Genomic DNA, 15692 nt, shown 5'->3' with positions numbered 1-15692 from the left:
AAAGGACCCTCCCCCAGCCTATGGGGAGGATCCACTGAGCCCAGGAAGTCAAAATATTATGGGGGACAACAGAAAATATAACCGGAATATATGTGAAGGTCAAAGGGTCCAAAAAAAGGGAACCTGAAGGGGACACCAAGCAGAGAATCCAGGACAGCGCCCACTGCTCTTCGAAGGTGTCAAGGGGAGCCAGTGGACATCGCCTAGAGGAACTCTGCCCAGATATGTGAACAGAGGGGGGATTGGAAATAGGCCCCACAGTCGCAGAGAACCCCCTCAGCCAACATCCTTTCCCTGGTGTTGTACAGGGCCACTTTGGCCATCACTAGGGGGACGTTGACTAAGAGGTCCTACGACTTTATGAGGCCACGGATAGGGTGTGCGTATATGGGAAGGTGGGGGGAGAAGTGCAGCCAAAAACGCAGCAGTCAGTCAAGGAAAAGGGGCTGCAACCTGGCACACTCAAGGTAAACATGCGCCAGGGTCTCTGGCTGGGGGCTGATGGCGGGCAGTCACTATATTCACATCCTAGAATAGTAAAGGATCTGGCACATGACATTGCAAGCCCAATAGCAAGGATTTTTAATGCATCTATAAACTCAGGGGTCATACCCTATGACTGGAGAATTGCTAATATAGTTCCGAGTTTTAAGAAAGGTTAAAAATTGTAAGCGAGGTCTTGGACAAAATGTTAAAGAGAAATTAGTTAAGGACATAGGGCGAATGGTAATTGGTATAAAATACAACATCGTTTTACAAAAGATAGATCATGCCAGACCAACCAGATCTCCTTATTTGAGAAGATAACTTATTTTTTTTTTTTTTAGACAAAGGAAACACAGTACATCTAATCTACCTTGATTTTGGTAAGGCATTTGATACAGTTCCACATGGGAAATTATTAATTAAATTGGAGAAGATGGGGATTAATATGAGAATTAAAAGGTGGATAAGGAACTGGTTAAAGGGGAAACTACAATGGGTCATATTGAAAGGTGAACTGTCAGGCTGGAGGGAAGTTACTAGTGGAGTTCCTCAGGGATCGGTCCTGGGACCAAGCTTATTTAACATTTTTATTACCAATCTTGGCAAAAAAAAAAAAAGTGAGTGCGTGCTAATAAAATTTGCAGATGACACAAAGTTGGGAGGTATAGCCAATATGGAGGAGGACCGGAATATCATACAAGATGATCTGGACAACTTTGTAAACTGGAGTAATAGAAATGGGATGAAATTTAATAGTGCAAAGTGCAAGTTGTGCATTTAGGGACTAACAATAAGAATTTCTGCTACAAAGTGAGGGCTCATGAGTTGGAAGTGACAGAGAAGGACAGATCTGGGTCTGTGGGTTGATCACAGAATTTTCCCCTGGGTCAGAAGGCAGAGACCCTGGGGCAGGGGGGGTCGCCTTTCTCTGCAGCATAGGGCATGGTTCACTTGCAGGTTTCAACTAGTGTAAATGGTGGGACTCTCTAACTTGAAGTCTTTTAAATCATGATTTGAGGACTTCAGTAACTCAGCCAGAAGTTAGGGGTCTATTACAGGAGTGGGTAGGTAAGGTTCTATGCCCTGCAATGTGCAGGAGGTCAGACTAGAGTATCATGATGATCCCTTCTGATTTTTAAGTCTGAGTGTCTATAAGGGTCCCAGGAGACTCAAATGCATCCTGACTTATGGAGGGCTTATTTGTTTGACCCAGACTTTGAAGGGAGTTAGGGGGGAGATTGAAGAACTAGCCAATAACATGGGGTGGTGTTTGTATTTAAAGCTGCTGTTTCTCTGAAGATGTGAGGTGACTAACGTTTACATTTGACTCCTGTCATTTTAAATAAGCTTTCAGTACTTTGCCCGTTTTTTTAACCCCCTTTATTGTAAATGGAAATAAAACAAATAACCAAAAGGTGCACTTAGAACAAAATATTAATTTTCCCTTCTCTGCAGTAACCACATAGGAGATTTCACGTTATTCATAGTCGGTACCAGTGTGGGTGGTCATGTCACCAGTAGCTCCATTAGGAGATGGAAACAAACTCCATGAATGCTTGTTCTTGGTCTAGAGAGAAAGCACATAACATATCAAACTAAGTCTTTATATAAGGGTCACTGACTCTATGGCTAAGCATTTGGAAAGGAGCAAGTTGGGGCAGACATATGCACTTGGGAACTTTTTTCCATAAGGGATACATAATCAGCTTTTGGAATGATTCTCTACCAGGGCTTTCTGGTGGTATCTGTGTCATTCTAACAGTAATACTTGTTTAGCACTAATTGTTGCCATGAGATATCACTGAAGGCAAGAGGGAATCAAAAATGGATTAGATATGTATGGATAAAGAGAACATCTATGATCATATTAAATCTCATGTTTACAAATGAGACACACAAACCATCCTGCTTCAGGGCATAAGCCAACCACTAACTTAGAGATAGGAAGACATTTCTCCTTGGAGGAAGAACAGCACTTTTTGCACTTCCTTCTGAAGCATCTGATACTGGCTAGTGTCAGATTATTGCTAGGAGATCCATTGTGATAATTCCTCTTATTAAAACTCATAATCTATCAGCTGAATACAGGTAAGATGGTCTTGCTGCCAAAAAAAAAAAAAAAAAGTTTTCTTGGCTTTTAATTACCACTGCTATTTTCCTAACCATAGAAAAGTTTATTCAAAGACTGTTTGTGTAATACTGTACACTTTGTCACTGCAGGATTTCTGTCACGGGCAAGTGATGTGGCCCCCATTAAGTGCACTGCAGGTAAAAATTACTGAACCCGGAAAATCATGTAAACAAGTTTGTCAGGAAAACCAGCTCATCTGTGAGCCATCCTTCTTCCAGCACCTTAACAAAGACAAGGATCTGCTGAAGTAAGTATTGAGGAGTATGGAAATATAGTTGGGTACCTTATATAAAGTACATTCTATGGAGGGGAGGAAATAGTCCTAATGCATCTGTAATGGTGAGTGGTCAAGTTCTCAACTTCTGAAAAGCGGAGTTAAAATTGAAAAAAGAAATCTTAAATTTGCGACTTTGTGCATATGCTGCCTTAAAATAGTCTCTTAATATAAATGTTAATTAACAGCAACATACATTCTAATTTAAATACAGTATGTTAAAATGCAAAGTTTAAGCCTTACAACTGTTCTAACCATTTGAATCTTAGTATTTCTTAGTATTTCTTCTTTGAGTGCTGGTCCTTGTTTGTATTCCACTCTGGGTACACATGCGCTTCATGCACCTGGATCCAGAGTATTCTCACAGGCAGATTCCGTTGGTCCACACACATGCCCCTGCTCTCCTCGTGCTCCATACCGAGGATATAAGGAGCAGGGTGAATTGACAGCCTCTTACCGCTGCATGACCTGCATCAGAACTTTCAGTGTCTGGAGCATCTTCTCTACTCACTTGATCTTCAATCTGTAAATCTTTGAAAGCTTTTTCTTAGTAAATAATTTTCTTGTAAATCATTTTAAAGAGGTTTTTTGATAACTTTTAGTCTCTCTAGGGTAGTTAACTTGATTACCCTGGATCGTAGGACAGCTGTGCCCCCTTAATTCTCCAGTCTGGTGTGCACTAGGCCCACTTTGCTATGTGAGCTGCCTCTCTGCCCACTCACCCCAACCTCTAGTGTGCACGTCACCTGCTGGCATATACAAGAGTGCTATGTCCAGCCACTCTTGAATTATATATAGGGCAACACCCATATATACATATACCTAATCCCGGTCTTGCACCCCAGAAATGTTACTCATTTCTTACTGAGCAATACAAGCTCATAAAGTCCATCATTTTAACAAAGAAAATGATCCACTAAACAATAATAACTGGCTGATTTGTTAATCACTTTTTGCCTGCAGGCTGCCTGCTTCCCTCCCTCCCTCCAATTGTGTCCACATTTTCACCTACAAATGATTGTCTTCCTGCATCCTTCTCCTTTGCCATAGATCGGGATGGCTCTTTTATTGTTAAAGTGTGGCTCCTCTCCCCCACCCCCATTCTTCACCTACCAGACTGGGGAAGGGAGATCTCGAGGCTTCTGCCCTGTGGCAGGGTGGTGCTCCTGGCTCTCCAACTTCTGAAGACTATTGTCTGCGCCTCAGAGGGTCAGTAAGTTTGGCCACCTCTGCCATAGAGTCTGCCCAGCTGAATCCTCCTCTCTCTATTCCTCCCCGTTCTCTTCCCTGGCTCCCCTTCCAGCCCCAAGTTTTTTGTGACCTCTTCCCCAGCTGGTGGAAGATTGGGTGAGAAATACGTCAGCCCTCCTTCAGTGCAGCTTACAGTGAAGGGGGCACCTGCTGTGCTGTATTGCAGCAAAGAGGCAGGTGCTGTGCCAGCTCTGCCCCACACTCAGCAGTATACTCACAACAGAAAGCTCAGCTTTTAGGAGAGAGAGCAGCAGTCTCTGTCCTCCTGCCTGCTTTGCACAGTGCCCTTAAACGTTAGGATGTTTGCACTACAGTTAAACCCCTCGGCTGAAGTTGCCACAGTTGCCAGTTGGTTAAAATTCCATAATAGCTGATTTGAGGCAATTGTTCATGCAGTTGTAAATAAAAATGTTTATAAAGCTGTATTTATCTTCATATTTTTTCATATTGCTCTCTCTGACTCCAGTTAATCCTGAAACACCCATATTCATTGGCAATTAACAATTAGCATTTCTGCAAACTCTTTCTCACTAGTGTCCTAAATGTGTAGGCTCCAGAACCCTTTTCATTAGATAAGTTAGGGTCAATTAAGAATGCTTACCACTTCTGCATTAGGGAAATCAGCATTACTTTCAGGTGTCTGCGTGTATGTGTGTAAAATGATCACTTTACAATGTCAATCAAATGTATTCAGAAATTGCAGTGCAACAGATGACTAATAGGAAGTCTGATGTCTAGGTTTGCTAGTCCTATTTCCAATGATTTTACCACAAACGTGCCTTTTATGTATTCAAGGAACGTTGAAGCTATGCAACTTCTATTGGAAACTGAAAAGAGCCACACAGATGTAAAACTTTTTTTATCCTGTTGACAGGCTGTCTTGCTTTCATCTCTTAGGGTTGCTTAAAATACTGAGGTGCCTAGACCAAACAGTGAAGAGAATCATTTTTTGTTGGATTCTGAAAATTAGCTGTCTTTCCTGAATGACTAAAAATAAACACTTAATGTGCTCATTGTTTAAATAGTTAACATTTATTCATAGTGGTATCTAACCTATCACAGTTATTTCTTGGCCTCAGCATAGGAAAATACCAACAGTTACTACACAGTGGTATTTGAGTGACCAACTGACTTTTCAGTGGTAACCACATTACTTCAGCTTTGCAGCCAGAAAATGGTGACTTGTCCTTTTTCTGTATTTTATGCACACACACCTGAATGCTGCTAAATGAATATGATCCAAGCCTTTTCCTGTTTCATACATTAGGTATCAGTCAGTATGACATGACGTAAGACCGTTCAAATCCCCCCTCCCCCCCTTAAACATGATCAAATACAGGGGTGAAAGTAACTTACAGGACTTACCGGTACTGCCGGAATAGGTGTGGCCTATCAAGATTTAAAGGCCCTGGGGCACCAGCTGTGGCTGGGAGCCCCAGGGTCTTTAAATCAACCCGGGGCTTCCAGCTGCAGAGGTGGCTGGGAGCCCCCGGGGCTCAGGGTCAAATTAAAGGGCCCGGGGCTCCGGTCACTGTGGGGAGCCCCGAGCCCTTTAAATCCCGGCCCCAGCCCAGCTGCCGGAGCTGCGGGCAGGATTTAAAGGGCTCCGGGTTCCCCGCAGCTGCGGAAGCTCTGGGCTCTTTAAATCCCGGCCCTATCCTGACCGCCAGAGCTGCAGGGGGGATTTAAAGGGCTCGGGGCTCCCCACAGCGGCAGGGAGCTCCAAGCCCTTTAAATCCCAGCCCGGGCACCGGAGCTGCGAGTGGGATTTAAAGTTCTCTGGGCTCCCCGATGCAGTGGGGAGCCCAGAGCCCTTTAAATCCCCGCCGCGGAAGCCGGTGCGGTCCGGCACGGTGTATTGGCTCTTGCCGGTACGCCATACCGGACCGTACCAGCTTACTTTCCCCTCTGATCAAATATAATGGGAAAGGCCCTCTGTAGAGAAATGACCCTGTACCAGGAATTTCTGGTCACATTGATTGGAAAGAAGCCAACATCTGAATTATGTATTGCCAAAAACAAAATGAAAAAAGCACTTATGTTAATGCTTATGATACTTTTATGTACTACAAAAGATGACAGTGGTTGGATCAGGTTATTGGTAATGAGACACAAAAGTTTTTGTTTCTGGATCACTGGTCTGACTGAGACTTTATGGAGAGAAAATCCTAATTGCAGTTCTTCTGTGCAGTTAATTCTGCAGAATGGCCCTATTACTGTATTTATCCAGCTGTAATTGGTCTATACTGTGCTTAAATGTGGAAAAATTGCTCCCTTACAGATCTTTGTCTGCATGGAAGATACAATATAAAGCTAATACAACTTTAATGTAAGCAAAATATGTCCCCAATGGAGAAGTCTGATGATAAATTAGAAGAACAGCTTTTTACATTTCTGGATTAAACCAGAATCAGAGCAGAGATAGGATTATGTTACAGGAAATAACTGTGCACGCTGACTAGCATTTGATGTCTGCGATTGCTCGTTGTGAATAATTGTCCACTGAAAATATTGCACCTTTTTGGTCCAATCTTCATTAAGAGTTGAGATACTCAGCAGACCAAATTTGCCCATCTTGGGTTATAGTATTTTATCTGACAAATAGCAAAGATTTGAGAGCATTTCATAGGTAATATAGTCTGAGTAGAAGGAGGTACAGGAATGATGTACCATGTCCAGAGAAGGCTGAAGCAAATGAGACAGATGGATTCTATACTGAGAATAAGATGGAGAGTGAGAAATGGAGAACTAGAGAGGCAGTCAAAGAAACTTTCTAGGAGGAATGTTAGACTGGATGTCTTCCAATTCATACCACAAGATCAAAAATTTTGTTTGAAAAAGTTTTGTTGCATTGTGATTTTCCCTCATTCTTGACTGTTTCCCAATTTAACACCCATACGTTCTGCTACATGTACTGTTGACAAAAAGTTCTAAAGACTTCATGAAACAAACCAATCTCAGCTTCTCCTATCCCTGCACAATTCAGTGCAATAAAAAGGTAGGGATGCACATCACAAAACCAGTCCCATTTCTTCAGGACTCTGAGGCTTGTCAGTTTAACATAGTTTGAAACTTCTTTATTGTTTTTTAATACTTAACATTTCCAGCTTACCTTTCTGTAGGAACAGAGCCAGACTCCTAATGGAATGAAAGCATTTTATGTTGCTGCTTAGCATCATAAACCTTGATCAATTTCCAGCACCAATAGGCAGAATAGGGGTTGCTATTATCGGAAACTTGGAAAGTAAAATGACTAATATTCTGTTTATGCCCATTGTCTGTTGCTATAAACCAGGAGTTATTATATGATCTATATTAACCTATTTTTGTTTGGCTGAGTATTTACTTGGAAACTGTGTAGTGTAATATCATGGTATGATTTAATTACTCCTCTAGTTCAGGTTTTTTTGGGCTTTTTATAGTACGGCTGTAGTCTTAGGATTGTAGTCTTGGGGGTGAAAATTATTTCCCTGAATTACTATAAATGAATAATGGGAATGTGACTTAGACAAGTGTGTCTTGCTTTTATAGGTATAACGTGGAATGCCATACTGTTGAATCTGCAAATGATATCGTGGTCCCATCTTTTGATGAAAGCAGGAAACACTGCATTTTTCAGGGCGATCTTTTGCTGTTCAGCTGTGCAGGATCCCATCCAAACCACAAACGAATCTGCCCCTGCAGAGACTATAATAAGGGACAGGTTGCACTTTGTAAAGATTGTCTATAGCAGCAGCACCTTGCTTTAGTTTGGGGACAAACAAAGTGGTTTTGAGAGAACTACTTATACTTCCTGCACTTTTGTCCAGTTGTCTTGCTGCAGGCCGAGCAAATGCTGCCAAGCGGAATTCTCTGAGAAGAGGGATTCATAATTGAAATGATTTTTATTTTTTTTCTAAGTGAACACTTGCAGTGGAGCTCTTTGAAATCTTCCACCTACTCAAGGAGAAGAGAAATGACGTTCCATGCTTTGTAACTATTTGGAGATCATGGCGAAGAACAGTTTATAGAAAATTCCCAGACCCATCAAACTTTTTTTTGTTGTTTTTTGGATGAAACAAGTGTTTTCTATTTTTTTAACATGTTAAAACATCCCGTCATCATCAGCTAAGAATATGAACATCATTCCAGTACAAAATTGGGAAAAAAATGCGCTTGGGGGGTGGGGGAGAGGACTACATTTATTATTGGGGCACTATTTTGGGTGCTGCTGCAGCTTGAATGGCTATAAAATGGTGCATTTCACAAGAACTCGGAACCATAAGGTAACACAAATAACAATAGATAGCTGCCTGCTCCCAGTCCTTTTTTCAGATCCTCACATACTACAAGGTACCGTCTGCATCACAACTACTGTACCGGAGCACTCTAAACAGGCAGCTCTGGGCATGTGAGGATCAGTGGCTGCCAGTGTGTGACAAATCCTGTTGTTGCTTGAGAACTGATTATGATTGTGGCATACTCTGGCCATTTTAGAATGGACTTGTCATCAGTTGACTGGGTCTGTTTAGAGAGCGATCCTTGGAATTTGCCCATGCTTCTGTTGTTGTCTGCCTATTCAAAGTACTGTGTGAAGCAAAAAGTATTCCGCATCATTTGAGCAATATGGTTTGAGCCTCGGTTTGCTATATCTTACAGTACTTAAAACATTACTGCAAGATGGAGAAAGGATCAACTAACTATAATTATTGTATCATAGGAATGTGAACGGTCTTCATAACAAGCTCTGTTTTTAAAGAGGAAGATATTTTAAAGAGCAATTATGAGAGAAGGAAAACTTCTTCAGAAAAATATTGTTGATCGCTTTTCTGGATTCTTTGTCCTTTTTTTAAATAGGCGGGCCAGTGATATATTTAAAAACTACAGTTAATTACCAAGAGTTTGAATTGAAATTCAGACTTGTTTAGAACAGTGAACTAAATCTTTTGAAATAGTAAAACGTATCTTTTTTTTTTAAAGAGTAAATTTCTATTTTTTTGCAGCACAAGCTGACATGTTTGAAAGCACTGTTCGTGGCTGGGAAAAGTTACGTTAAATTAGAGGGAAATGAATTGCTTAGTCTGCAGTAGGATTTGAAAAAGACCATAGCTTGCAGGTTTAAAACTTGAGTATTTCCCAGTCATAACTGAAAAACCTCAATTTGATTTTTTTTCCTTTCTTTGTAAAGATTTAACAAGCACTACCCAGTCTCTCCATTAATGAAAGTATAGGCACTTTAATATTTTTCTCTAGAATATATCAGGTTCACTCATCTTTTATACCTGTCATTCATTATCTGTGTGAGAGTATTGAAGTCTCTCATGACCTACCAAAGACCAAATAAGGGAAACATGACAGAAACTGTCAAATTATCAAGAGAAATTAACAGAAAAGTAAAAGTTCAGTTTCCAGCTTGAGTGTAATTTCAAGTACGTTTAAATTCCCTAATTCAGCACTCCCATTTCATTGTTACACAATGTAACACGTACTGCAGACTAGATAGAAATTGGTACCTGAATGATTATTGAGTATCCAGAAAGTATATATGGTGCCTGTGCAGCAGTGTTTATCAATAATAACTGGGATGTAATGATAGTAAAGCTTCTGTAATTGCAATAATTCTACAAAAATGGAACATAACTGGTTACTTATTAGGCATAGTTTTGTATGAAAAGAAATTGAGCAGTTGTTGGGAGTGTCGCAGGCATTCCCTCGGTCAGCATGGATGTTGTTTGCATTGGCTTTTAATATCCAGGGAACTCTGATTCTTGGCTTTTTTTAGGATTGGAATCTGAGGTGCCTCAACAGTTCATTTTAAGGTGTTCTCCATATTCCTGTACATATGATACGAGTGCAGCCAGAAGAATCCCAGGCTTTAAAGAAAGTATGTGCACCAATTTGGGCCTTATACTTGGCATTAACTTATTGGTGACAACAGAATCTGCCTTTTTGTGATGCAACCTGAGTTTCTGTAATCAGAAATATAATAAGTTAGATGGAACATCACATCATACATTGGCAATAAAGACTTGTGCATGCGTGCGTGCTTAAACAATCCAAAGCACCATTGCCTACTGTAATATAACAATTAGAAAACATTTGCTGTTTTTAAAAAAAAAAAAAAAGGCACTAAGCTGTAAATACACACTTGCTTGTTTCTTACCATTGTATGGAACACATGGCATAATACAATTTGTTTTGCCTCTAAAAACTGAGGATAAAGGATTTCTGCTAGTTTGTTGATACTGCCATCTCTGATGCACTGTGTTGTTCAGTAATATAGTGCTGTCAGTGCAGTCTTTACCACAGCAGGGGGAGCTATGATATCTATAGTATTTATGTTTATTTCTGAGCTACTGAATTTTGTTACTGTATATTGGAGGAAGGGGGGGGGGAGGAGGAGAGAAAACTGTTAAGCTCCTTCCAGTAGCAGAAATCAATGTGGGTTTTTTGTTTGTTTGTTTTGTTGTTTTTTGGAGGGAGGAAGGGGGCATCATCAGTAGGGCTACATCCTACTCCCACAGAGAATTTTGGGAATTTTGTTGTTCCCTTCAAAAGTCCTGCCCAATGAGAGACATTTCCAAGGACTTTGTTTTGTTGTTGTGTCTAAACCTTGAAGATGCTGAGTTCTCTTTTCAAATGGAAAAGTACTCTTACAATGTGCAGCTTCAGTTTTATTTTCTGAAAGAGAAGCATGTTAGATCATGGGAGATAACTTTCTACATATGGATATTCTTTGTTTTCAAATTCTGCTTGGCTTGCCTTGAAGACTTATTGGATAGAAAAAAACTGAAGTTGCTATCAACATTTAGTTTTGGTTTTTTTCCTGTGGTAATAGTCTTTAAATTTATAAGCAAGTGGGTTCTTGTACAACTGAACACTCCATTCTGCAAGTAAGCACTCAGGCAGATGCATAGGGTATTATTTTAGAAATTATGAATCATTCACTAAAATTGTTGAACTAGATTGTTGCCCATTTTTTCTAAAACGTGGACACACAATCTTCTGTCATAAACTCCATGATTAAGCTGAGTCTTTCCCCTCTTACTTAAATAATAAATGTATAGTCCACATACTGCACTTGAATGATGGCTTTGTGGAAGAATGATTGGTTATAAGATGGGATTGCATTAATGTATGTATTTTACTTTGTCACTGAAACTCGCACTTCCTTTTTCAGACTTCAGGTTTTTGCAAGAATTAATTTTGGATACACTGACCTGTAATTGATGGAAATCAGGTGTGTCAAAACTGAAGTATAACAACCATATTATAAGCTCATAAACATATCCGTCATAAATCAAAAAATTCTTTTGTTTTAAACTTTTGTATTTTTTGTATGTGACCTGATTTTTGAAAAATCTTATTCCTATGAGATTAGAAAACTTGAGAAAATAATTTACATAATTTATTAAAGTTAACATAAAAGGCTTGCCTTTGAAAGGTAAAGTTGGTAAATATACACTGTTTAAAAATGCCAATAAAAACCTCATTTATTTCATATATGCAAGTTGATTTGCACATGTACAACTAGATACGCTTATTGCATATTTGGCTTAGTTTTCTTTATGGTTGTGTCTTTTGTTTCTCTCTTTGTAATTTATTAGTTACAATTGTGTGTTTTGCTTAATGTCATTAAGTTACTTCTGCAAATATTTAATGTTTATGTGCCTTTTTTATTTTTGGATGTATGTTTGGAATGTGGGCACTGTGTGAACAAGTATAATGGAACACTGATTTTAGGGTTTTTAAAAAGGCCTTGTTGCTATATAAATACTAAGTGTGACTTCTAAAATGTTTTTTAAATAGCAGAGAAAAGTTGTCTAGAAATATGAAGGAAAAGATATAACTGGTTCTTTGCAAAGAATCACCATTGTTAATGTAATATCTTTTGTTGAATATGTGTGGTCTGATGGGAAGATAGTGCATTGGAATGCAATATTTAAACATAGCTCTCTTGTTTAATGACCTGGGACCAAAATAGATCCACACTGCCCCACAAGAAGACAATGAAGAGCTGGAAATAGCTATTAAAATTGCCAAATGTGAGTTTGTTAAGGAAATGAGAGAGAGACATTAAAGATTGTGAGGTACTCAGATACTTCAGTAATGGGAATATATAAGATAGGCATTAGTCTGGGTGCCTGAAAATGTTTTGTTCATTTGCTGGCACTACTAGCCAGAATACAATCGTTTGCTTTTCATGGGTATCTGACTTTATGCAATTAGAGTCCATAAGTGAGAGGGAACTCGGGGTACTCAGTGCCTGGCAGGCTCTTGGCGAATTAGAAATGTTTGTCTTTCCTGCAGGAAAAGGAGATTTTGGATAGCTTATGATCAGATTTCAGTGTAGCATGATCTAGAGGACTAACCTTGGAAACGGGGGCCAGGAATTCCTAGGTTCCAATTGCAGCTCTATCTATTTCTGCATCATTTTGTAAGTCATTTATTGCCTGATTTTTTTTCCAGAGGTACATAGCCCCCACAGCTTCCATGGACTTCAAATGGAAAATCAGGTCATTAACCTGTGTTTCTTTTCCCTCTGTACAATACAGCTTCTAATACCTATTGTGCTTGCATACCTCAGCCTGGTGGTGTGAAGATTTTAGCTTGTACTCCACTTTGAAAATGCACAATACAGTGCAACATAACTGCTAGTGTGCCCTGCCCCTTTACATGGCTGACTTACCCAAGTTACATAGATGATTTGGAAGCTTAGAGTTGTGTTTTTAATATATACAAGCCCAAATTGCTTTCTCAAGTATGTCTGGCTCAGTGCATTTAGGGCCGGATTCCGTTCCCGTCAAAGTCAATGTTGGAATGGACTTGAAAGGAGGCTGGATCAGATTCTGGTAGCCTTTGCATCCACCAACTCTTCTGTTTTCTTCAAATTAAGAAAGCAGCTACTCCCTTTAATAAACAGGAGGCACAGTTTGATTAACAGGATTAACAGTTTGATTCAAATGGGATAAAGGTTTCACATTTTAAGTTACTTTTATCAACGATAGGCTCTCTTGCGCATCTATCAGTCATAAATGGTTCTGAATTGTTCACTGCTATGATGTATCTTTCTGCCATGACACCTCGTTTATTTAAAAATGTATATAATTTAATATTTTAAATAGGTTGAAGTTTTGTTTAAATATCCATTCACCGGGGGGGAGGGGATTCAGTTTCTAAAGAAAAACGCAGATGACAGATTCCTATTATGACAATCTTCAGTGGGAAGTGAGTGATGAGTTGTTGCTGTAGCTCTGATTTTATTCAGTTGTACTAGTTTTGTTGGCACGGCCACAAATATTGGCATGGCTTTGTGATATTTGGGCCACAGCCACTTCACTTTTATCTCTTGATTAGCAGAGCTACATCCACTTCTAGTTCTCCTTTGTCCCACTGTCTTCGGGACGGTTCCAGTCAATGAGATTTTTCAATTGGCATCAGTCTGCTTGGAACAAGAACAGGGAAGGCTTAGGAGGCCTTTAAATAACTGTTGCTGTAAATCCAACCTTTAAATATATTGCTTTAAAATCTATTATTGAACCAAATCTTTTCCTTCATATTTTTAAACTGCTTTATAGAAAAAAAAATTTCAATTTGTTTGAAACTTTTCAGTATAATGCTATCTAATAGAATAAAAATGTGTCCACAGGATCAGCAAACTGGCTCCTGAGCAGAGTGCGGACTGTAGGAAATGTATAGCAAATGCAAACGGCTGAAGCTTGGCTGTCTCCCGTTGAGTTATCAATCCTATCCTTGTTCACAGAGCTAATGTCTTAACACAGTTCAGCTACCACAAACCTCATGTTTATACTTGTACATGGCTTCATTTTAATTTAAGTCCTTTTATGTTAATACTCTTTAAAAACAGCAATACTATTGTGAGTCAGCAGACCCACTCCAACCCTTCAAGAATTCAACATTAACTTAATTCATGTCACATTGTCAAATAGTTAAGACCTAGTATCTGCTCTGCTTTAAACCCTAATAAAATAGGAATAACCTCAACATTCCAAACACAGAACCTGCTTTAAAAATCCACTTACTATAAAATCTGCAATGGCCTTCCGTCTGCTGTCTGCAGAGAGATTAATACTAGCGGTGCTCTAGACTGATACTGTGTGTCCAACAGCACTAACCTGGACTACCCAGGTGAGTAAAGCTACTCATGTGCACGAGTTCTTTAGGATCATAAGGGTGCATGTTGCAGCATTGCAATATTATGGACCCCTCCCTGTTCCGACTGAAGTTAATGGCAATGTGTCCATTGATTTCTGTGAGAGGAGACGTTTGCATCACACTGGAAGTTCTAACCCTCTGGTGTCACTGTTACAAAGCATGGGGCCAAATCCACTCCAACCCTCCCCTGGCCGTGCATCAAGGATTCAGTCTTTCAAGGTGCTGGACACTGGCACTGATCTAACGAAGCAATGGTTTAGCTTTAAGTAAGTGAATATCCTCATTGAGTTGATTGGGCCTACCCATTTGCTTAAAGCTAAAGACGTTAAATGCTCTGTTAGATCGGGGGAGAGTGTGCAGCACCTTGAGTGGTCAAGCCTCATAAGAGTACAAAACACACAGGGCCAAATTCATCCCTGCTGCCACTCCATTAGCTTCAGTAGGGTTATACCAGGAATGAATTTGCTGCATTCATTAACAAATTTTTTGCTGTAATCATTGATGCTGGAGACCATAAAAGAAAGTAACCCCCTTGGTTTGTTCTCCCTACGAAATACAGGGAGGAACAAGGAAATGCAGTATTTGCCAAATGGAAAAGGAAATTACTAGGGTCAGAAATGTTACCTGGAAGATTCTAAAGCTATTCAAGAAAAGGTGGGTGGGCGGATAAAAAGTTAAATTTAAATACTATAATGAAGTATTTTGAGTTTTGAAGGGCCTAATTCTGCTGTCTTTGTTCACAGAAAATTTTGAAGTCAATGGGAGATTTGCATGTACACAAGAACTTCAGGGTCAGGCTCACGTTATACGTTTTCATTTTTAACTCTCTCTTGAAATTTAGTTCTTTGCTTTTCTGAATGGTTGTGTTCCACTATATTAGGTTCAAGCGGTTTGATTCACATAGTACAAGTTGCAATGGCTGGTTACATATTGTCAAGTTATTGAAATTCACTAGGATGGGATTCTTTAAAAATATGTAAATGTCTGAATGTGTACTTTAATGGCATAGAACTACACTTTGATTTTGCTGTTGTAGAGAGAACTAGGGAGAACTTTATTTTTCAATAAACTTTTTCTTGTGTGATTTGGATTTGTGATTGTATATGTGCTTAAATGGGAATTCCACCAGCTGCAGTTTTTGCAAGGATCACAGCAATGTGATTAGCATTGCAACAGTCGTGGGCTGCCCGTATTTCTGTCATAAAACTCTCTATTCAAACGTGATTAAACAACCGTAAACAATGCTGTCTAAATGGATCCTGGCAGATAAGACAGCTAGGGAGCCAGTTCTTTACGTGAGGTATTTCTTGAGGTGCGGGGATATAAAATCTGGTATTTTTAATTTACCAAAATTTAGCAAAACAACCTAAATATACAAATTGAAAAGATGAGATT

The 15692-nt window shown here is 39.5% G+C and overlaps 1 protein-coding gene across 1 annotated transcript in view; it reads left to right on the top strand.

Moving 5' to 3' along the window:
- MGAT5 (alpha-1,6-mannosylglycoprotein 6-beta-N-acetylglucosaminyltransferase) overlaps nucleotides 1-15387 on the top strand; it is a 245542-nt gene extending 230155 nt beyond the window's left edge. The window contains exons 16-17 of the mRNA XM_054043734.1: nucleotides 2707-2864; nucleotides 7674-15387. Of these exons, the coding sequence (XP_053899709.1) occupies nucleotides 2707-2864; nucleotides 7674-7872 (357 nt within the window). The 3' untranslated portion in view covers nucleotides 7873-15387. The remainder of the gene's footprint in view (nucleotides 1-2706; nucleotides 2865-7673) is intronic.
- Nucleotides 15388-15692: the final 305 nt, after the last annotated feature.

Source organism: Malaclemys terrapin, chromosome 11, assembly GCF_027887155.1.
Source record: "Malaclemys terrapin pileata isolate rMalTer1 chromosome 11, rMalTer1.hap1, whole genome shotgun sequence".
NCBI lineage: Eukaryota > Metazoa > Chordata > Testudines > Emydidae > Malaclemys > Malaclemys terrapin.
Note: the sequence above shows the minus strand (reverse complement) of the source record. Positions and strands in the feature narration are given on the sequence as shown.